General features: G+C 37.7%; 2 protein-coding genes across 2 annotated transcripts; one reads left to right on the top strand and one right to left on the bottom strand.

The window, feature by feature from the left end:
• Positions 1-1,114: 1,114 nt before the first annotated feature.
• Positions 1,115-11,746, bottom strand: scara3 (scavenger receptor class A, member 3). Its single transcript, XM_079475243.1, has 7 exons — positions 11,389-11,746; positions 7,582-7,617; positions 7,268-7,309; positions 6,434-6,553; positions 5,388-5,468; positions 3,820-4,863; positions 1,115-3,633 (listed from the first exon to the last, which is right to left on the bottom strand). The coding sequence occupies exons 1-7, from the start codon at positions 11,393-11,395 to the stop codon at positions 3,197-3,199; spliced, it is 1,767 nt and encodes a 588-aa protein (XP_079331369.1). The 5' UTR covers positions 11,396-11,746; the 3' UTR covers positions 1,115-3,196.
• On the top strand, positions 11,650-21,596 carry clu (clusterin). The gene is made up of 10 exons (XM_079475244.1): positions 11,650-11,730; positions 16,379-16,618; positions 18,083-18,205; positions 18,279-18,427; positions 19,621-19,791; positions 19,885-20,311; positions 20,476-20,616; positions 20,699-20,925; positions 21,041-21,222; positions 21,331-21,596. The coding sequence occupies exons 3-10, from the start codon at positions 18,118-18,120 to the stop codon at positions 21,341-21,343; spliced, it is 1,398 nt and encodes a 465-aa protein (XP_079331370.1). The 5' UTR covers positions 11,650-11,730; positions 16,379-16,618; positions 18,083-18,117; the 3' UTR covers positions 21,344-21,596.
• Positions 21,597-21,718: the final 122 nt, after the last annotated feature.

Below are 21,718 nucleotides of genomic sequence, written 5' to 3'. Positions count from 1 at the left end.
CATTACTGTAAACCATAATCCAGAGTTATTAATGATACACTCATTTATTTAATTTGGTTTGTCTTTATAAAAAGAAACATGGTTTTGATGGTTAAAATATACTTTGTGACATTTGTACTTTGGGAAACAGAGTTGTTATATTTGGCAGCTTTGATGGATGGGGCAAGGATCTCGGAAAGTCAGCATATTGAGCTATTAGCCGTTGAAGAATTATGTAATGTTGTGTGTTAATGAGAATCTCTGACCCGGTTTTGAGGTCATCGTGTTTTCTTTGGCTAAAGAAATCTTCCTTAAAGCCTCACACATAATTCTAGGATGGGGTGAGTGAGCACAGATCATAATTTGGTCAACTGTGTCCTGGATTTTAAGACCTGGTCGCCAGCTGCAGAGAATCCTGTGCAGACACACAGGACGAAACACAACCAGGCCTGAGCTCAAAAATGAGGAAAACAATGTATTTCTTGTGCATTAGGGCGAGCACCATAAAATGTGTTCCATGCTAATGAAAAGAATAGTAATCAAGCATATGCATTGACATATGCGACATTTGTGAATTCTAACCTGGAAATTTGTATAGCAAAGATATTTGTTTAACCAGGAGGGGGTCTAAATATTCAATGGCATCTTATTGTTACTCTCCTGGGATAAATAAAAAGGGTACATCTGTACAACATTTTGGTCTTTATGATCTCTGCCCAACGACATATTGAGATTATTTTCACCATTACTTAAAAACCAAACTCAAATTCAGAGGTACAAAGGCCTTAACATGCAAATAACTTCTCTCTAATCATCCCCAAACGTATGCATCCACATTGCAGCACTGATTTCCTCATTATATTTTGCAGCATTATACAGGAACACATTTCATATTGCAGGCAGATGGAAATTGCTAAAATACAGATTTTTGGTAGCCCACCAATTCTATGCAAGCAGACATGGTTCTCTCCCCCTTAACACAAAGGTAGTCACATAACTACAAATAGGCAACCAAATCTTGTCCCATTGGAACTCATTAAAAAGCTCTTCCTAGTGGGTCTAATGATTCAGCTGGTTCCCACACAATTATTGTTATGCAGTCATTCCCACAAGGAACTAGTTTTATTTATTTTTTCAATTTCGAGATGGTACTTATTTTCTGGATCAAAACTGGTCATTGTATCATGAAAAGCAGGTTGGAGATTCAGCCTTTTGCACAGTAATGAACTCAAGGAAACTTTGGAGTAGATTTCCTCTGGGAATGTATAGATGTATTTCTTCACAAGCTGGGTAAATAGGTGATGTCACACCATATTTAAATGTCAATCATCCCCCCTTTTAGCTTGTTTCACTAATATTCCATGTTTTTGTACTGTGTCTGGATCATTAGGTGTCAGACATAGTCTTAACAGAGGTACATTAAAAACAGCTTATTGTGTTTAAGTAAGTTGAAAGGAGAAGCATAAATCCCCTTAGTGAAATGATAATCAGACAAGGGCATGTACTCACTGACCCTCTCTATATTTATCTTTGATCGCACAGATGTGGTGCCTTGCGGTGGCCCTGGGCGCTCGACCATGCACCCCCTGGCCGCCAGCGGTGGCTCCTCCTGTGGAAAGACAGCAGCGGGCCCCCCGTCCACCGCTCCTCCCCCTTGGACAGATAGACCCAGGCTCCGACCTCAAGCATTCAGTGGCCCCTCCCTGCTCTTCCGCCCCTGTTCCTTCCCCTCGGGCGGACGGACTCAGGCTCCGGCCTCTGGCAGGCGTTGGCCGCTCTCGTCTCCCCCACTCATCCCCTCTTGGGCCAACGAGGCAGGCACCGGCCTCTGGCGGACGGTGGCGACCCGCCCCGCTCCCTCTGGGGTGGCGAGGTCTCCTCTACTCCAGAACTAAAAGCCAGGCCTGGTCCTCTCTCCCTGACGGTCCGGTCACTCATCCTCTTATGCTCCCGATCTCCTCCGTTATACGAGACAGGTGCGCTCACAGCTGATGCTCGTTATCACTAACGCCCCGGCCTCGAATCCCGGCTTTCATCCCGCCTACCACACTACAGTAATATAAGTCATTAAAAGGACAAAAGGATTTATATAAACTAAAAATACAACGAGACCCAAGATAATTTTTCCATTTAAATGAACGAAGATGTACTTAAAAACGCTTCAAAGTATAGTGGGATAATGTGGGTCACCGGGCATCATCACAAATACTACGAAAATCACAAATTCACGCCGAACAAATAAATTAAGATGATAATTTCATTTTCAAGAAAACTGGACAAACCAGAATAATTTTACTACTACTGTAAATAAGCACCCATATGAGCTAAGATATGTTTTGCAATATTGCTGAAAAGTTCTCCTCCCTTATATTCATATTTCTATAAAACCCATTACTAGAGGGTAAAGTAATACAATGATACACTAACTCCCCTTGTTAAGATGCAATGAACAGGCTTTAAAACTGAGCAAAATTGTTAGAATTATCTTTATAGAAAACATTATACCAAAGACAACTATTAAAAACGAAGGTTGCACTGTTTATTGCAAGCAGAATAACTGCAATGCCAGCAACTGTAACGTTTTTTTATTTATTTGCATTTTGTTATAGATGATGCTATTTAAAGTAGATGCCTGGAAATATTTACTACACTCAAACTCACACAATACAAATTATGTATCACCAGAGTACCTGCTCTGAACTTTTATGATTGTGACGCAAATACAAAATGGATGCCGCTGCACTAATTATACTTTTATAAGGCGCCATCTGAATGTGTCTGCAACTGCACAGTGCTGCAAGCATGCTTTATTAAAAGTGCATTAAAGTACTCAAGAATCCCAAAAACATTCTGTTCTTGGTATCTTTAAAACCGTACGACATTCCTTGTCATACAGTCAACTGGGAAGTTTCCGCATGCAGTCAATGCATTGTTTCGTAATCAAATGATTACCGTCAAAATTAGGTTTCTGTTTGTGGTCAATTGGTGGTAACACATACATTAATAGTTTCATAGCAGCCTGGCTTGGTAACCATTAACGACACAAGCAAGCTCCATATTTGGCAAAGTAGATGTGGGCCATGTGTTCCCATTATTGTCTTGTTTTGAAAGAGCTCCTCAATATACTAATCACTATGTTCAGAAGAGTAGTCAGTGTATCAACATTTGGTCAAAGGAAATTCACCCGTTTTTAGGAACAGAGAGATAATGCATCTATTCATGACCTCTGTTCAGGTTCCCCTGGTGGTCCAGGCGGTCCAGGTGGCCCAGGTGGTCCCATTAGTCCACGTAGTCCTGAAGGACCATTAAGACCATGTATCCCTGGGAGTCCAGCTTGGCCCTGGATTCCCAGAGGCCCCATAGGGCCAAGAGCTCCATTCTTCCCAGGAACCCCCATGTCTCCCTTCTGTCCCTTTTCACCACGAGGCCCTGGTTGTCCTAAAGACCCCTTTTCCCCTTTAGGTCCTGGAGCCCCCTTAATCCCGTTAACTCCTAGGAAACCTTGATCACCCTTGATTCCCGTAAATCCCTTCGGCCCTTGAGACCCAGGGTTTCCAAGAAGTCCTCTGTCTCCCTTGATGCCCTTGAGGCCTTCAAATCCTCTAGCTCCTGGTTCTCCCCTGTTTCCCTTTGGACCTGGTGGACCAGGTAAACCTGTAAGAAAGCATGAATGATGTCTTTTTTGTTTCTATTTCTCCAGAACATAGTAATGTTATACAGTTTAAGTCTTCTCTAGAGCTTCAAAAGTGATCCTAACATTTTCTCAAACATCATCTCGAAGCAACACAATTTTCTCTAGAATGAGAATGTGCAACTTATTTAAAACAGGTAAAACCAAACCTTTCAAAATTGTAAAGTTCTGGATCAGCTGTGCATGACTGGTGTCCACCAGCTTCATCTCCTCCATCACCATGGAGAGGTTCCTCACATCAGCATCAAGGCGAACACTTAGCATCATGTACTGCATCCTGAGAGTGTCAGCCAGGTGAAGAAGCAGCAAGACTGTGTTGTTCAGGTTCTGGAGATCTTCCGTGTGACTGCCCAGTCTGGATTGGCAAGAGGAGCTTTCAATGTTAATGTACTTGTACATGCTCTGGACGTGGCTGACGGTGGCGTTAATGCTGGAGGAGATTGTGTCAATCTCCATTTCGATGGAATTCATTCTTGCATCCAGGGTCACAAATCGTTCCCCGGTACGGTTCTCGTAATACTTGCCGTGGTACTGATGGTCATGCATGTTCTCCTCATGTTCATCGATGTAGGAAGATACATTGTCCAGTTGCATCTGAAGGTTCATGACCTGTAGGGTGAGATCATGAATCATCTCCGAGCTCATGCTGATCTGCTGGTGGGTAGCAGAGACGGCACTCTGAAGGGTTCTTAGGGTTTGGGTGGTCACACTGGAGTTGGATTTGAGCGTGCTTAAAACTCTGCTATAGTTCTGCCAGTCCACTGTAATTTTCTGTAGCACCAAGGTTTCCTCTTCGGCCTTCCTCTGAAGAGCACCTATCCACAACGCACTGAGAGCAACCGTTGTGTTGACCTGTTGCATCGTGGCCTTCAAATCGTACTGATCTTCCACAAGAGTTTTCAATCCTTGATCGGTTTCGTTGATGACAACCTGCCAGCCGGTCACCTGATCCAAGTACTGGGCCAAAGATTGGTTAATACGCTTGATGGTGATTCCAAAGGCCTGAAGATCTCGCGTCATTCTGTTGCTGGATTGTGTCAGACTTTGCTGGGATTGAGTGGACTGGTCCAATTGCTGTTCTTGACCTAAAACTTTCTTCTGGAAGTCCTCAAACTCCTTTTTTAATCTGGCAAGCTCCGCTTGGAATTGTGAAACATCTAAACAGTTGGAATAGTTGCTTGTTGCGCTGAAGTCTGCAAGAAAACACCAAATCGTCAATCTCTTTTGTGTAATATCAAGAAAATATACAAAATAATGCACAAAATATCTCCACCAATATGATAGTCGATATCTAATGATGCAGTTTCTGAAGATTACATTGATATTTCATAACCTTATAATTGTTACTAATTAATATAATTACTATTAATATTAAACATCAAACTGGTGATGTTTCGTTACATTTTGTAAACACACAGCACAAATTCATTGCATTTTTCTGTCCGCTTTAGATGATAGTGTGATCATTTGTTTTATCGACCAATACCGATTATTGGCTAATATATTAGTGCATCCCTACAAAATGTGCTTCACTGTAAGTTAGAAAACAAAGGGTGATTTGTTTGTGTATGCACAGCTGTGTCTTTGTCATTATTTGGGTAATACATGTTTCCTCATGAGGTTGTGCTCTCCGATGGGTTTTTTCTAAACAAATTAGATAAATCTCTTTGAGAAAATGGGTGTTCTTAAAGTCAGACCGTAAAATAAGACGTTTTACCTTTAATACTCTCTTGGACTTTGGAAATTTTTTTGTGGTAAACTGATTCCTCTTCGGATAAGGTGTCGACTCTCCTAAAGACTGTGAAAAATGTATTTATATTAAAATAAATTCAGGCAATGTGAAACAAGAAAACATTGGAATGCTTGATGCGAAGCTCTAATATGAAATATTGAAGGTGAAGAAAAGAGATTTTCTATAGTTTTCTACACATTTCCTCAGATGTGCCAGATATTTTATTCAGTGATAACTTAATTCAGATTCATCACTGCATGTTATATTACAGCATTTTTCGGGACAAATTCTGAAACAAATTCATGTAATTTCATACTGTAATGTCTAGTACTTCGTTCTTCTTTTTTTATTTAAACCATTCCCTGCATCAAAGGCCTAGTCCACACATACACAGATATTTTTATAAATTCTTGAAAAAAGGCACACGAAAACGCAAAAACACTCTATAAAGCGCTGTCAAAAGCATGCCAAACCAACAGGTGACGATATAACCCTAACCAAAAAAAATGTGTTGGCCAATCAGAAGCCTGGAATATGACTTAAAACAATGGAGATAACGGAATGCGTTCCAATGTCATACGGCAAATCTCCGGTTTTACCATCTAAACGACATTTGAAACGGGAGTTTCTATAAATCTTCAGTTTTCAAAAAACTGCATTTGTGTGGACGAACGACCAAACCGCATTGAAAATGCAGTGGTTTTGAAAATATTTATTTTTCCCGATTTGCACCTGAAAGGGTTTTCACATAAACAGATGCATATTATGGTTTATGTGCTGTTGATGTGGGCTGATATTTATTGCAACCAACAGATTCGAATCCTTTCAAAATGTAAAATGGTTAACCTGTACACATCGCACAGTGTCCATATAAATAAACATAGGTTTATTCTGACCTTTAAAACATGATTTTTATGCAAAATAGAAAGGAATTTCTTTGGTATCACTTTGCAATTGCAAAGAGAACAAAAAACAAATCATGTTGTAAACAGGGCTTATTAATGATGTGTTTTAGTGTGGTATCAACTTACTAAGGGATGCCAAGACGGCCACAGCAATGATGACCAGAGCAAAAAAGCCATAGAGCATTTTGACAGCTAGCTGGAGAGAATGTGACTGCTGGCATTTCATACATCCACCTCTTGTCCTTCCTGTGGATTTTAAAAGACACTCAGCTTTCATGACTGGTATTCTGAACTTTAACTTAAACTAACCATTTTGTCCCAACTTCTCAAAATCATCATTGTGTGTCAAGTGTGTAATTTTTCTTGTTCTTTCTCCAATTCATATTTAATATGCAGAGAAGAGACAACTATACATAAACCATTTGTGCTTTTGATTTCTCTAAAATGTTGCCACTGTGACACTTAAACTGGGCGTTCTGGCCAGCACGACGGAGTGAAAATCGAGTACAAAGTAAATCATCAGGGTATGTCTTACCTAATGTTTTTCAAACTCAAGTTGTGGACATATTACTCATTTTACATAGCATGGTAGTAGGCTATTTCAAACAAGGGTGGACTCATGTACATATATGCCCGGTTTCACAGACAAGTCTTAAGACTAGTCCCAGACTAAAATGAAAGTTTGTGCTGTCTTAATAAAACAATGAAAATAGATTGCCCTGACACATCTTAAAACATGTTATTGCCATTGTTTTGTCTCAAGATGCACAACAGTTATATTTTTATCTAAAGCATTTTACTTAAATATCCTAATTTAACTAAGGCATAGTCCAAGCTTTAGATAAGCCTTGTATGTGGAACCGGGCCCTAAATGTTTATCAAGCAAATCCTTTTATATTGTGTAAAAAGTGATGTGTACTCCGAGAGCAATAATCTACATGAAAGATGAATTTTTCTTACCTCTCACAGGAGGATTCTCTTCCTCTTCACCAGTTAAGTCCTCTGCAATGAAAGATTGCGCAGAACATGAACATGAAGTCATGACTCTCAAATGAATCACAGTCAAATGAAATCATCTTAATAAAATATTTTCCTTTGGGGCTTATCATCTCCTTTCTGGACAGAATTAAAACACTTTCAGAAGTAAATGTCAAGAGATTACAGTATAAGAGGACAACACGAACCATTGCCGAGTGTTGTGCATGTCTGTGTTCATTTTATGAGACTATAAAGAAAGAACTATTACAAATGCATGAGAGAATGTGTTTACATACCATTGAAAAGATGATTCTCGTAGCCACTATAGCTATCTGCAAGAGAAAAGAAAGGTTGATGTAGGCGTTTGCAAATTTATTGTAAATTATAATCTTGAGGAAACAACACAGAATTTATTTTCAGCAACATAGATCTTAAAAATCGAGCCAAACTGCCGTAAGATCTGCTTGCCAGAAGTCTCTTGAATACAGAAAACAGCCAACCTGGACCGATTTATACTTAGTGAAGTCATTGTTGGAAAGAACCCTATATTAGCAGAATTATATTAAATTGAGGAAAATGTTTTTTTTGCTAAATTTGATTAATGATGATTAATAATTGCATGGGAATATTAATGTGTCAGATGTATACTTAACCTAATCTAATGTGTTTAGATGCCCATGGTGAGTTTGTTTTCAATGGTTTTCTGAGTTAATTTATATGTTTTAGGCAATCTTTTTATTCAACATATTTTTCCATACCTTATTTATTTAAAGTTACCAGTCCTTGACTAAAACAATAAAGAAGACCACTCCAATTTAAGATTTTAAACAAACTCACAATTGTTAATAAAATACAATAATAAAACATTATTATGTCAGAATCCAGTAGACCAAACCAAACCAAAACCAACAGAAAGATGCTTAGGCACACAAAAGAGCTGTAGGTGGGAAACAACACAGCTGTTCTGGTCAAATGTCGGGAAAATATTGCAAAACCAATTGAACAGAAAGCAATGTTTATTGTTTTTGTTTGTTTATTGTTTGTGTATAAACCTTCAGTAAATTTTATCAGGTGCTATAGACACCTGAAGCTTACATTTAAAGGTTTGTTCTGAGTTATTTGATCACTAAGATTAAGACCACCCATGTATAAATCAGTGGGAAGAAGAAATAGAGACAGGAAGGAGGATGAAAACGTGGAGGCGTTTCCTTGGAAGGTTGCAATCTGCCAAGTTGTGCATCTGCACAGCATCACTGAGGACAGACTGTGTCCACTTGCAAAAATTAAACTAAATAAACACTGTGAAAAGGTTGTTTTCAGTTGTTTCACTAAAATAAGTTACCAAGTTGCCCACCGGATGACTTATTATAAGTTGAAACAACATCTTTTTCTACAGTGAGGGAATCTGAAAAGAAATATTCAGGTCTTCATCTAAAGTTTGCACTAAGTACACAGTTGTTACTGGAGGTATGCCAGTCATCAGTACAACACTGACAAATCTATGTTGTTTTTTGTAAGCGCTTCAAGTGTGCCATGTTAAAATAACCAGTCTCTCAGGGAGTGTAGACACTTGCACCTGCTTCACTTTCTGTTTGTTTAAAATGTATCTCTTGGGCTGAGTTTTCAAACCTTAGTCATGACTTTTCAAACCAGACCAGCTAAGCTCATGTTCTGAGGTGAGATTGTTTATGCCCATTTCTCAAACAGCTGAAGTCAGGTCTGCTGGAACCAGAAGGGGCAAAATCACGGCGAGGAAACGAATGGTGGGGGATTCTGGAATGTGCGCAGCTAAAGCAGGTCTCAGACGTTTCCTCGCCAGTCCTGGTTACAAAGGTGTAAAAGACTCAAGATTGGCCCTGACTTGTGTTGTAGTGTAAGTTTTGCCAGGAGGAGGAGTTCTTTACAGTGTGCTCTGAATGTCTGCAAAACATCCCTTACACAGCCAGGAAATTGACCTTCAAAACTGCCATATCCAGACTAACAGAAGTAAATCAAAAGTATAAATGGACAGACTGTTTAATTCATTTGACAGTTCATTTAAGGTCCTAGGGAATGGAAAGTCTCTTTTTCTTGATAGAAGTCTGAAAACACATGGTGAATACGCATGTGTTTGTAACACAAGTCTGTGTATTTTAAAATGTGATGTAAGACTTAAACAAAGTATACATTATGCAACAATGATATAAATTAAATGGTGTTTAATAGCCACACGTTTGTGATCTGGTTATGTCAAATGACTGCAAATACATTTTTTTACCTTAAAACACAAAATGTTATTTAACAATTAATAAAAAAATATATCTCTGTCTGTTTCAGTGTGCTGTGAATACAGATGAAGCTGTTTTTTATCTTTGTTTCTTTTGTGCATTCCAATTCATATAAATCAAAATGCAGTTGGGTTGTTTTGATCAAATAATGATATGTCAAAATACAGCTAACTAACATAATAAAACCCAATGAACACATGATAACATAATAAAAAATATGATTTTTACTTAAATGGTATTTGAAGGATACAATCTTAAAACCTCAGATGTCTAAGGTGTTGAACAGATGTTTTGCAGTATGGAAAACAACATCTGTGCTCTGCAAAATATTAGAGTTTGAAATTAATTTACAGGTCTAATCAAAATGTGACACATTCTGGGATGCATCCCTCGCAATACGTGGTTTATCAGGAGGTCTGCTACACGTATAACCTTCATCTCCACCAATACACCTATATAAATATAATTTGATTATTTAATAAATTATGATTTCAGCAAGATATAAATTGCGACCCTTGGAGATGTATTCAGTCACAACTGAGACTTCACAATCTCCACACGGTGTGTCAAAACACATTTGTCGATATCTTCAATGCCTCCAGAGTTGATCAAAGATTTCAAAATGTTTAATTCTGAAAAAGGAAAGCCACTGTACATTTAATATAATTTGCGTTCAACCAAAGGGCTTTGAGTGAAGAGTTTGTGTTGAAATGAATGATCTCTGTGTCCTCAGTGTTCTTATGCTTTCAAGTGGAAATCTGAGCTAAAATGGACAACACACATCAAAACGTTCAGTAATCATTGTATTTTGTGACCAGAATAATTCATTTGGCTGAGTACCTCTGAGAAAAATGCCAGAAATCCGAGATGGAAGGCAGAAATGTTGGGCAGGGTCTTTCCAAACCACACGGATTCAACCATAACTAATAAAGACAAGTGTCTCCACCATTGTGCTGGAACTGCTTCTAAAGTCCTCTTCTCTCCACCCTCACATGGATGTTTACAGTCACACATGGGTTGCCATCATTTCATTAAAGGACGCTTTCTGATATGTTTTCTATCTTGTTTTTAACGGAAGACGTTTTCAAAACATCCCTAAACCCCAGGCTTTAACCAAGACAAGTTTGCTTTCGCCAGCTTTCTGTATTCAGTCATAGTTATAAACAAGTGTGAAGACCAAATGTCTTTTATTAAATCTGATACACTTCAACAGATACAACCAAGATATAACAGTATGTCCTTTAGTAAAGAGATCTGAAAATATAGTCGACTGAATGTACAGATCAGATATATATGCGGATAGGAATAAGAAATGGTTTGCACTGGCTCCACACCTGCTGCTCAGAACAAGAATGAAGAACATTGCATACATCTCTCCGAACATGAGGAACGCATTAGAAACCCAGCTCTTTCATGACTCTCTGAGTTACGCATCAAAAGAGAACGAAATTGACCTTGCACAAGTTTCCTTTGAATACTCGCCCAAGTATATAGATCCACATATTTTAAAGAACTTAAACTTAAACTTTGTTTTACAGTACTTTATGTTGACGAGAACCAGTATCTAATATAAAACACTGCTGTTTATGTAATCCTAACCCAAAATTCAACAGTCAAGCTGAGAGTTCTGAAGGTATTGTATAATGTATTTCACGGTCAAATAACAGAAAGACAGCCTCGCATCCAACATCAACAGTTCTCCGGCCTCTCTAAACCTTGCGGTCTTTAATGTTTACTGTCAGCTCATTCATGTACACTTTCAAGTCTCACGGATAACATATGTGGTTCCCATGTGGCAAAACATGACACATTTGTCAAAGCAAAAACTTTGCTTACCTTTCATGTTGACTCTGTAAAGCTGCCCGAGGAAGGGTTGGTGAAGCTCGGATGAAATATCTCAATGCACCTGTTTGAAAGCACAAGCTTGGGATGTACGTCAGAAACCAGTCAAAATCCTAACCTACAATCCCCACAATCACCAAGAAGCATTCTGGTTTGTTTACATCAAAAAAAATATCTGAAGATCTGGAAACAGTCCCATGAAATGTTGAGCAATAATGCAGCAAGCAACAGGCGGTGTATACGGAGAACCCTTCTAAAACATGCTGACTCTACTTTAGAAGCAAGGGAGAGTCATACCATGGACGGTTACCATGTGCAGCTTTGGGATACATGAAGGTGAGAGGGAGTGAATGTTTTTGTGTGGGAAAGGGAGGGGACAGATGAAGAGAAAGGAGGAGAAAAGGAGGCGGTGGGACGGTGCATGTGCCTCACAGAGTCTTCAACACTGGCTTTAATTGTTAACAAATGTTCAGTATTAGAGTAACACGCACCGTATCTTCAGAGGCCTGTGTTGTTGGACATCTTTATGTTCAGCATATGGGAGAAAAAGGGACACGCTGTTGCCCAACACTGTTTTTCAGAGATAAACAGCTTTCACAGATGTAATGTAGCTTTACGCTTATGGCATGTCGTCTCGATAAAAACGGTACAAGTGTGTTTAAAATTGCTTTCATGGGTTCTGTTTTTGGATGCTCTTAAAGGCACGATCCAAAGACTGTTGCAACAGGAATAAGCAATGAGAAGTTTCATTAAATTTAACAGTTTTTTTTACAGATATTTACTATATTTAAAAAAAGCCCTACAAATCACAGAAAAAGTCTGCATATTTCTGGCGCCCCAGCGTTCGGAAAGTTTTTGTTTTTTTGGGGGGTCTTTGTAAGACAGTCTATGTTTGAAATACTGCAAAGATAACAGAAAAACATGAAAAACATGACAAAAATTTGAGTAAAACTTACATTTTTACGCCCCAGCTGCCAGAAAATCGTCTTTTTTTTGCAAAAAAATGATACAGTCTATTCTTGAAGTGCCGAATAAAAACGTCAATTTAGAGAAAAAGATTACAAATTGACATGAAAAACATGGAAAACGTAATTTGACTGGAAAACCTATTTTTATGGAATATCTTTTGCCGCCCAAATTGCTGGAAATGTTCAGTGATTTTTTTGTCTAAATTATTATTAAAATAAGTCTGTTTGTAAATTGTAAAAAATATTTGAACATCATTGTATTGAAGCTGGCTCTTCATCTGAGGACACAACGGACGCTTTTGTCTTTGATTAAATGTGGGTTCATGATACTTTAAGCATCAAAGCAGAACTGATTAATTAAAACCATCTTAACCCACTTTCATCGCCTGACATGTATTAGTCACGGGTGAATATCACAGCCATAAATACAATGATATCATTCAATTACATTTATCGTATCAATAAGTGAGGAGGGTCACAAGGGCAGATTTTGGGAATCCAGCATATGAAGATTTTGTAATCAGGGGCCTTCAAATTCTGTTTGGTGAGCTGGAATACGAAAATAGAGAAGATAAAGTTTCTGTTTTTCTCCTGTTCATGTTCACCTCTGTTTCACCTCAAGATCACTTTTTGGTTACAATATTGCTCTTCTGAGATCACTGAAATGACAAAATAAATAAATAAGAGAACAGAGGATGAGATAACGTGACCTAATGTGTTGTCGGACAGGATGCATAATCTCAAATGCATGAACAATGAACATATCATGATGTTTTGAGAATCCTTTGTATGTGTTTTTTTCACAGCAAATTAGATTTTACATGCTCTCCAATCCTGATTCAATCGAGAGTCAGTGTAGTTTCACACAGTGAAATAAATGTCTGATTAAATAAAATATGAAATAGCATAAAAGAGCTACAAGCATGAAATTGATCTTCATTGTTAGTTTTTCCTAAATGTTTGCTATCGCACCATAGGACACATTGATGAGTTATTTGTCAACTAACTACCAATAATAAATGTAGTAAAAAAGACATTAAACCTGGGAATCTGTATTATCATGGTGTAACATAATGCCTTGACTTGAAAAACGTTTTTCGTTCTTATATTTTATAAAAGGAACATATTTGTGTACTGTGGCATTTTATTGGTACTCCAAGTAACTTCAAATAATTTAATGATAATTAATAACATTGAAGATTTATTTTGTTAGTGCCGCTTTGGGTCATTGCACTTCCTTCATTCGGCCGTCGCGTTTGAAGTGTTCACAAGAAGCTCTAAGAAATAAAAGCTGAACTGTACAATGATCTGTTTTTTTCTTCCATGTTTTCAGAATGTGCAAACTAAGCTATGCACAGCTGAATGCGATACAGAATTTTTTTCCGGAATATCACTTCAACATGCTGTTATGCATTTTTATAAAGTCAGTGTTGTCATTTATTTGACTTTATTTGGGAGCTCAATTCCTAATGGTGTGACCTCATAGCTTTTTGCCTTACATATGATTCACTGCCACCCAGAGGACAGCAATGCACACTGCATCAACTGCAAAGTTACCGATGTAACTGTTTTGGAATTGTAAACCAATGTCCTGAGATTATCTGTTTGACAACCAGTGGAAGACTTTGAGGGGTCATCATTTTTGCAATCTGCAAAAAATGATTTGCTCTGTTTTGCTATTTGGTGAGCAAATTCCACCTTTGATTCAAAATTGTATTTCAATTATTACACAGCGCTCTGGAATACTTGATTCTGATTGGCCAGTTGCAACATTCCAAGGTTTGTTATTCTCAGTTATTGCACGGTTCGTTGGAATGCTTGATTCTGATTGGCTGCGACATTTGCAGGTTCGTTATTCCCAGGTAACAACCGCTAAAAACATATAACACACTGTTACCTGGATGCAGCAAATCATTTTGACAGGATTTTTTTTTGACAAATTGAACATAAATATGTCTTTTGATAACATATATGATATTATATTTACAAACGATTGAACCAAATTGCCTCTTCGTGACAGTTGAATGTCGTTTCTTGTGGCTTTTCCTCGCGGAAGGTCTGCATTTGGTAAAAACGAGATAAATAATGCTGTTATCGCAAAATAAGCCCCTTCAGTCTGATACAAGACCCTCTGCTTCAAGTTTAATCCTGATCACACAGTCGGGGTTTATACATTATGTCTTACAAAATGCAGTTTGTCCGTTACTGTAGAAACAACATGGCAAAATACATGTAAGGGCACACATGGTTTATGTAGCCTAGATTTAGCTCATTCTAAGGTAATAAAAACATAACCAACATTATAAATGCACCTCTGAAGACATAACTATGTAGCCTATATAATATTGCATTTTTCAAAACATTACACATTGGACCAATGAAAACATGTAAGTCAATAAACATTTGACCAAACTCTTTCCCATTTTAAAAAGTTTTTTAACATACAGCAAAGTAAATATTTAATCTATTCTACCATCTGCCAGGTAAAAATATGGAAAATATAATGTTAAATAGCAAATTTTGAGACATCATTGATGTGTATAACATAAACAATATGGAACACATAAGATCCTTTAGTTTGATATTTTAGTTTTTTATATCATACTACATATGAGCAATAACAATCGTTAGAAGTCTGCCTGAGCAAACCCCTATCAAAATGAATTCAAAATGAGGCAAAACAGACCTGGTACTGTGATTTAGTTTATGAGAAACATGACAACATTTTACATTAATGTGAAGTCATAATGTGGGCGTGGCTTTAAGCTGCAGCTGTGTGTCTGTAGGGAAAAAAACGTGGGTTTAGACCTTTATGCAGTCTATGGTTTATACATCGTCTTGCAGAGACCAATATCTAACATGACTTGGAATCACCACTGACTAAATGTCAACAAGTTATGAGAAACGCCAGCTGTGCTTTCCTGACATAACAGTTCCACTGGCTTTGGAACATTTCACAAAAGTCAAAATAGCTCTAAGAGGGTTCAAAAGCTAACCGCGACAAGTAAAAACAGACTCATCCACTGCAGGAGAGATCTGTTGCAGCTGTAACTCTGAATGTCACACACTAAATGTGAAACATGCAAAATGTGATGATAATGTTTTGTTCAAAGCATGTATAATAACAACTCAGGAAATGACACGATTATGTCTGCTTTACAAGTCACAGTGTCTCATTTGTGTCGCCAAATATTCTTTTGTTGCCCTTTTCAGTAACATTATTGCCTTTACTGTCTTTTTTTAGACATGACGAAATCAGTACAAAGTTTTGTAGCTCCAGTAACTATTAGCATTGAATCTAACATCGAAAAAAACATTTGATTATATGTAAAATATTTGTATACATCTGCACTATGCTAATTTTGTCCAATCCAAATGCTCTCTAGAATGAGAACGTCACTTCCCCTTAAAGGGACAGTTCACACAAAAAACTCTGTCATCGATTACTCACGCTCGAGTTGTTCCAAATATTTAAATACGTTTCGTTGTTTTGAACGAGCACAGAAAGATATTTGGAAGAATGCTTGTAACCAAACAGTTATTGGCCACCATTGACAACTATAGTAAGAAAAATAACAAGGGTAGTCAAAAGTGCCCCAGAACTGTTTGCTTTCCTACATTCTTCAAAATATATTTTTTTGTGTGTTTAACAGAACACATACATTTATTTATAACAAAAATCCTATTGTATTCAATGGTGGCCAAGAACTGTTTGGTTAAAGCATTCTTCCAAATATATTTCTCAGAATATAAAATCGATTGGGTAATAATAACATGTTTAGTCCACGGCGTAACAGTTCTAGCCCACGTTGCTCATTAAAGTCCCTTATATAACCTGCAAAAGTGGCACACTTGTTCCCATAGTTTCACCATCGGTGTTTATCCGCAAGCTACTTTCACATGATCAGATTGTTTCTGCACCAGCATGTATTATGGGTTTAAGTAGGTCATTTTCACATTGGAACCCTTTGACAATAATGAATAATCCATATACTGTCGTTGCTGGTCAACTCCAGAAAACTGTTTTCCAGTAACCACCAGGCAGTGTCTCCACAAGCAAGAAGAGATGAGACAGAGCAATATTGCCCACTTCTGGTGAGAGGACGTGCCTGCTGTTGTGAATTATTCTGGAAAAGTCTAAAGCCACGGCATTCTCCTGTGAATCACTGCGTCAACATCAGCCAGCCTCCCAGTATATAAACCAAAATCAGAGCAAGCACAGTGCATCAGCAAGAAAGAGAAAGGATCAAAGCAGGGTAAGTCCAGAGCAAAATAATAGGATTTGTATTTATTTATATAGAGAGGATTTATGTAGAGCATCCTGGTTTGTATTATGCAATTGCTTGCTGTTTTCTTGTGCATGGTTATTTTAACTTTTAATAAATAGATTTAAGTGATGTAATACCTACAGATGATGGTATTTAACATACAATGCATTGGTTACTACAAAGGTTCATGTTTTGTATTTGTAAATAATTAAACAGAGCCTATAACCCGCTAGTGAAAAATGGTAAACAATATTTTGGCACTGTTGTACTTGACAAAAGACGGCACGTGTGCCATCCTAATATTTTCTATATTAAAATAGCCATATTAAATATGATTTATGTTTGTGAATTGTAGTCATTCGAAAAAGTATTTGGCTGACTTTGAACGTGACTTCTCTGGGAGAATTCGCATTGATTTTTTCTTTGCAGAGAGGCATTTGTCTCGCAGCCCCATCCCAATGTGGAAAGCTAAGCCGGGTCAAATGCATTGAGCAGGCAAACTGTGCCCTAGCAAGATATCATTAAACAAAACAAATCCTCTCAACCAACCACCAAGCCATCTGCGTCATCTTAATCTAGACAGAAAAACACTATTACAGGAGGTCTGTGAGATAAGAGCCAAGGACTAGATTAAATCAAGTGAACCAAAAAGACAAAATAACCTGCTTGGACATTTTTTAACTAATCGCAGTTGAACGAAGAATTGCACCTTATTTAACTAAGCCGTATCTTTTGTGTGGTGAACGTTTCTTATGTAACCAGGCTCCCGGCCTTATTTTGGCTGAGTTGGGGTTTCTATGTACACAAACCCAAAGCTAAAAGGTTTGATGGTTGCCCAGACTCTACTGTGAATCACTGTATGAACTAAACAACAGCTGTGAAAGACCATTGACATCCTAATAGTTAGAATTATTCAACATGATTAAAAGTACAACTTTATTAAAGAAATCCCCAAAGGTTAACCCACTTGGATTCACACGAAACTGGGATTAAGCGTTGTCAGAACAACCGTTCTGAAAGCTTTGGTGCGAAGGATTTGCTTTCAAATCCACATAGTGAAAATGAACAAAAGCCCATGGAGAGGCTTCTCTAAATTCTTTGGTCTTTAAATCTTTTTTGTTAAAAGATCATCAGCAGAAACAGTAGCTACCCTTACCTTTTGTTATGAGCAATATTACCCCCTGCTGGGTCTTAGCAACATTACAAAAACAATAGAAGATCATAGACAGACAACTTGACTGCCTCACAGATATAAACAGCTTCACTGATACAATTAATGGAGAATTATGTCTGTAGAGTGAACTATGGCACAAAACATGTTATTATACGTGTGGGTTTGCACTTATTTGTGCTCAAAAGCAAGTAAAACCACGGTTGAGCTGCCCACTTCTTTCCTTTACATGTAAACCCGTTGTACTTGGAAAAAGTTGATTCGGATTCCTTCTGTTTCAGACTGTTACAGAGCATTGGAAATCTCAACATCAAAGATGAAGATCTCATGGTGTTTACTGGGGCTTTCTGTCCTGTACCTCTCTGTTGAGTCTTTGTTGCTCCCCACTAGAGAGGAGCTCAATCGTAAGTCTGCCTTTATTTTACAGTTCAGATTTGTGAGTGATCATGAAAGAGCTCATGAAAATCTTGTTTACAGAGATCTCTTTGCTCGGTGAGAAGTACCTGGACAAACAGATTGAAAATGCCATCAATGGAGTGAAGGAGATGAAGACCATGATGGAGAGATCAGGGGAGGATCATGAGAAGTTTGTGACTGAACTGGAGAAAACCAAAGAAGAGAAAGAGGTGAGACAGACAGAACTGATGGAAAGACAAATTCTAATATTTTGTGATGGAAATCGACACATTACATTAGAAACATTAACGTAATAACTTAATAAACTATGCTTTTCACATTTTGCATACTTTGCAGAATACATCAAATACGGCTCCGTTAGTATTTACCTTATTGATGTATTTCTCTTTGTTCCTCACACGTCGTGTCCCTTATGTCCTCTTAAGCATGCTTTTCATAGCCACATCGTTTTCTTGGTAACCTAGTATGCAAAATCTTTGAGACATAAAATGGAAAGTGGCAAATATTTTATAAATGCACATCGGATCGATGCTATATTTTTGTGAGGATTTATCATCATAGTTAATGCAATTTTATTTTAGATTGTCAAAAATGATGTGCTCAATAAGTAATGGTAACTTATATTATTATTATCAGTCATAAATATAAGTTAATACATTTTCGCTTGATTTTATAAGCAACTGAAGATAGTACAAATGAAGAGTTTATTTCCAAAAAGAGATCACTTTTAATTTTTTTTATTGTGCAATTCCAATTAATATTGATCAAACTGAAGTTGGTTTGATTTGACTTAAGCCCTAATAACAAAAAATTACAGCTAACTAACACTATAAAACATGATTTTTGGAAATAAACTTTTCAATTTAAAGTAAAGTAAATTGGCTTGTACAGACAATCTATGCATTTAAATCGAAGGTAAATCAAGATTTCTTTACAGTTAGGATTATAATACCATATATTGCGGTGGGTTTTAGGACATGATTTACAATCATGACTTTAAAAAAACTTTACTGTTGTGCATTTTGAGACAATACAAGCTATTTTCACTGCAAGCTATTTTCAGTTTAGGATGCTCTAATATTTGTTTTGCAACAATGCAAAAATGTGAAAAGCACTAGCCTATATATAAAAAACGTATTTATATATAAATACTGAACCGTTAAAAGTTTAAAGTAAAAAGATTACATAACAAAAAATATATTAATTTTAATAATAATTTATAAATAATAGTTTTAATATAACTAACAACAACAACACAAAGAGGTAATAGTTTAAGAAACACCTCTCTATTACATTACATCTTTCAAGACTATAGCAGATAAATATTTTATATACTTGGTACAATGCTAGAAAGTTCTTGTGCATACTGGAATCTGGTTTCTCCCCACTTTGTTCATTATAGTATGCTCTTAAGACTGCTCAAGAAATGGAAGAAAAACTAAAAGAAGAACAGAGCGTGTGTAATGAAACCATGCAGGCTCTGTGGAAGGAGTGCAAGCCATGTTTGAGAAACACCTGTGTTAAATATTACTCTCGCACCTGCAGCAGTGGAGCCGGCCTAGTGGGACGGCAGGTGAGAGTTTTTAAACACCTGTAAAAAATTACCTTCGGTAATCTTTTTTACCATCACAATGATTGAAATCGTCTTTCTGTGTCTCCTCCTCAGCTGGAAGAAGTTCTGAACAGGACTTCTCCCATTTCAATCTGGATCAACGGGCAGAACATCGAGACTCTGGTGGACCAGGACCAGCAGCAGACAAGACACTTCCAGAACCTGGAGGAACGCTACACGGAGGTCGCCGATGGAGTGGATAACATCTTCAGGAACAGCATGAAAGTTTTTGACCACATGGCTGCTTTCCATCAGCCCGCTTTTCACCAGCGGCCATTCTTCTCCAGCCCTTTCCGTATGCCCAGCATCTTCGGAAGACAGGATCCAGAAGCAAGCCGGGCTGCCCGCGTTTACCGGTCCCCCATGCATGATCCCGGGTTTCAAAACTTCCATAGCATGTTCACCCCCATGATGGAGATGACAAGAAACATGTTTGAATCAATCGGGCCCTTCGTGGGAACCGAAATGGATATCCCTGAGGGTAAATCTTGTTAATAATATGTTTTACAAACGCAATATTATCATGATAAAGTTATATAAAACATGCTTCACAATGCCATAAAAGAACCATTTTTGGCTGAAGGATTCCATAAAAAAACATTTATAACTGTTCTGTTTCACAAAAGCTTGTTCCTTTATTCACAGATGGGAACACGAATGAGGACGTTATCGTAACAAGACCGTTCGGAAATGACAAGATGACCTGCAGGGAGATTCGTCGTAATTCTGCCGGCTGCATTCAACTAAAAGAAGAATGTGAGAAATGCAAAGAGATTCAGCACATCGGTAAGTGTAACGTACGGTTAAATACAAACGATGTTGAACATCAACCTCAAGATTTGAAAATGAACCTTGCCCCTATCCTCAGATTGTTCCGGAAAGCGGCCCCTGGAGGGACCCCTAAAAGCAGAGCTGGAGAAGGCTCTCGCCAGGGCTGAAAGATTCACCCAGGAGTACAACAACCTTGTGAGACGATTTGAAGAGCAGATGTTTAACACTTCAAGTCTGCTAGACATGTTCAACAAGCAGTTCGGCTGGGTGTCATCTCTGGCGAACCACACCACAAATGAGGATGGATTTTTCCAAATACAGGCAGTAAGTTCGGATCGCATGCAAATTGATAAACAAGCACAAATGTTTGTTTGAAAGGATTCACCATACGCTGAACATTTCAAAATGCAGAAATCTTTCCATGTGTTTTCACGTGCAGGTGATGTCCAAAGACACAGATTCACACAGTGTTGGGAACCCAGCTGACACGAAAGTGTCAGTGAAACTGTTCGATGGTCCAGACATGAGCTTCACAGTGCCAGGAGACATTCTCTGGACCGATCCAAAATTCTCAGAGGTGGTGGCGCAAGAAGCTTTGGATCGCTACAAAGAGGACATTGTGTAAGTTTTTCTTTATTCTTTTTCATTTCAACAAACATAATCTTATAAATCCTTAAATTCAACTGTAATTTGCATGAATAATTATCATATAAATGATTTCTTTTCCAGGATCACAAACTAATTGTTTTGAAAGACGGGCAGTTTCAGTGAAGGAGACCTGCTCAAAAAACTGAAAAGCCTCCAAGAAATCCTTCTAAATTAATGTTTCCAACAGGTATTGAGAGATGTTTTACTCTGATTTCTGTTGTCTATCTACACACCTACTATCACCCTGATTAACCTGCAGAGACCTTAAAGAGATGGTATAGAATATGGGCTTATGAATGTATAATCAACTGTACATTGTCAAATACAATAAAACAAACCAAACTCAACATATTCTTTCACTTATGAGAAGTATTCAAAGTGAAAATGGCAATATCATTTCACACTGCTGTTTTTCGTACACATATTAATGAGATTAAAGCTTTCAGAACTTACACACTGTTCTTAGAAG

Source organism: Barbatula barbatula (assembly GCF_947034865.1).
Source record: "Barbatula barbatula genome assembly, chromosome: 15".
In the NCBI taxonomy this organism is placed as follows: Eukaryota; Metazoa; Chordata; class Actinopteri; order Cypriniformes; family Nemacheilidae; genus Barbatula; species Barbatula barbatula.
The sequence above is the reverse complement of the archived record's forward strand: the minus strand, read 5'-3'. Positions and strand labels throughout refer to the sequence as shown.

Coding starts and splice junctions, on each gene's coding strand:
- scara3 (XM_079475243.1), bottom strand. Junction 7,310..7,581: donor CGAGAATCATCTTTTCAATG/GTATGTAAACAC, acceptor CTTTCATTGCAG/AGGACTTAACTGGTGAAGAG. Junction 5,469..6,433: donor GGCCGTCTTGGCATCCCTTA/GTAAGTTGATAC, acceptor CATTTTTCACAG/TCTTTAGGAGAGTCGACACC.
- clu (XM_079475244.1), top strand. CDS start 18,118: ATGAAGATCTCATGGTGTTTACTGGGGCTTTCTGTCCTGTACCTCTCT. Junction 18,428..19,620: donor AAACCAAAGAAGAGAAAGAG/GTGAGACAGACA, acceptor TGTTCATTATAG/TATGCTCTTAAGACTGCTCA. Junction 20,312..20,475: donor CGAAATGGATATCCCTGAGG/GTAAATCTTGTT, acceptor CTTTATTCACAG/ATGGGAACACGAATGAGGAC.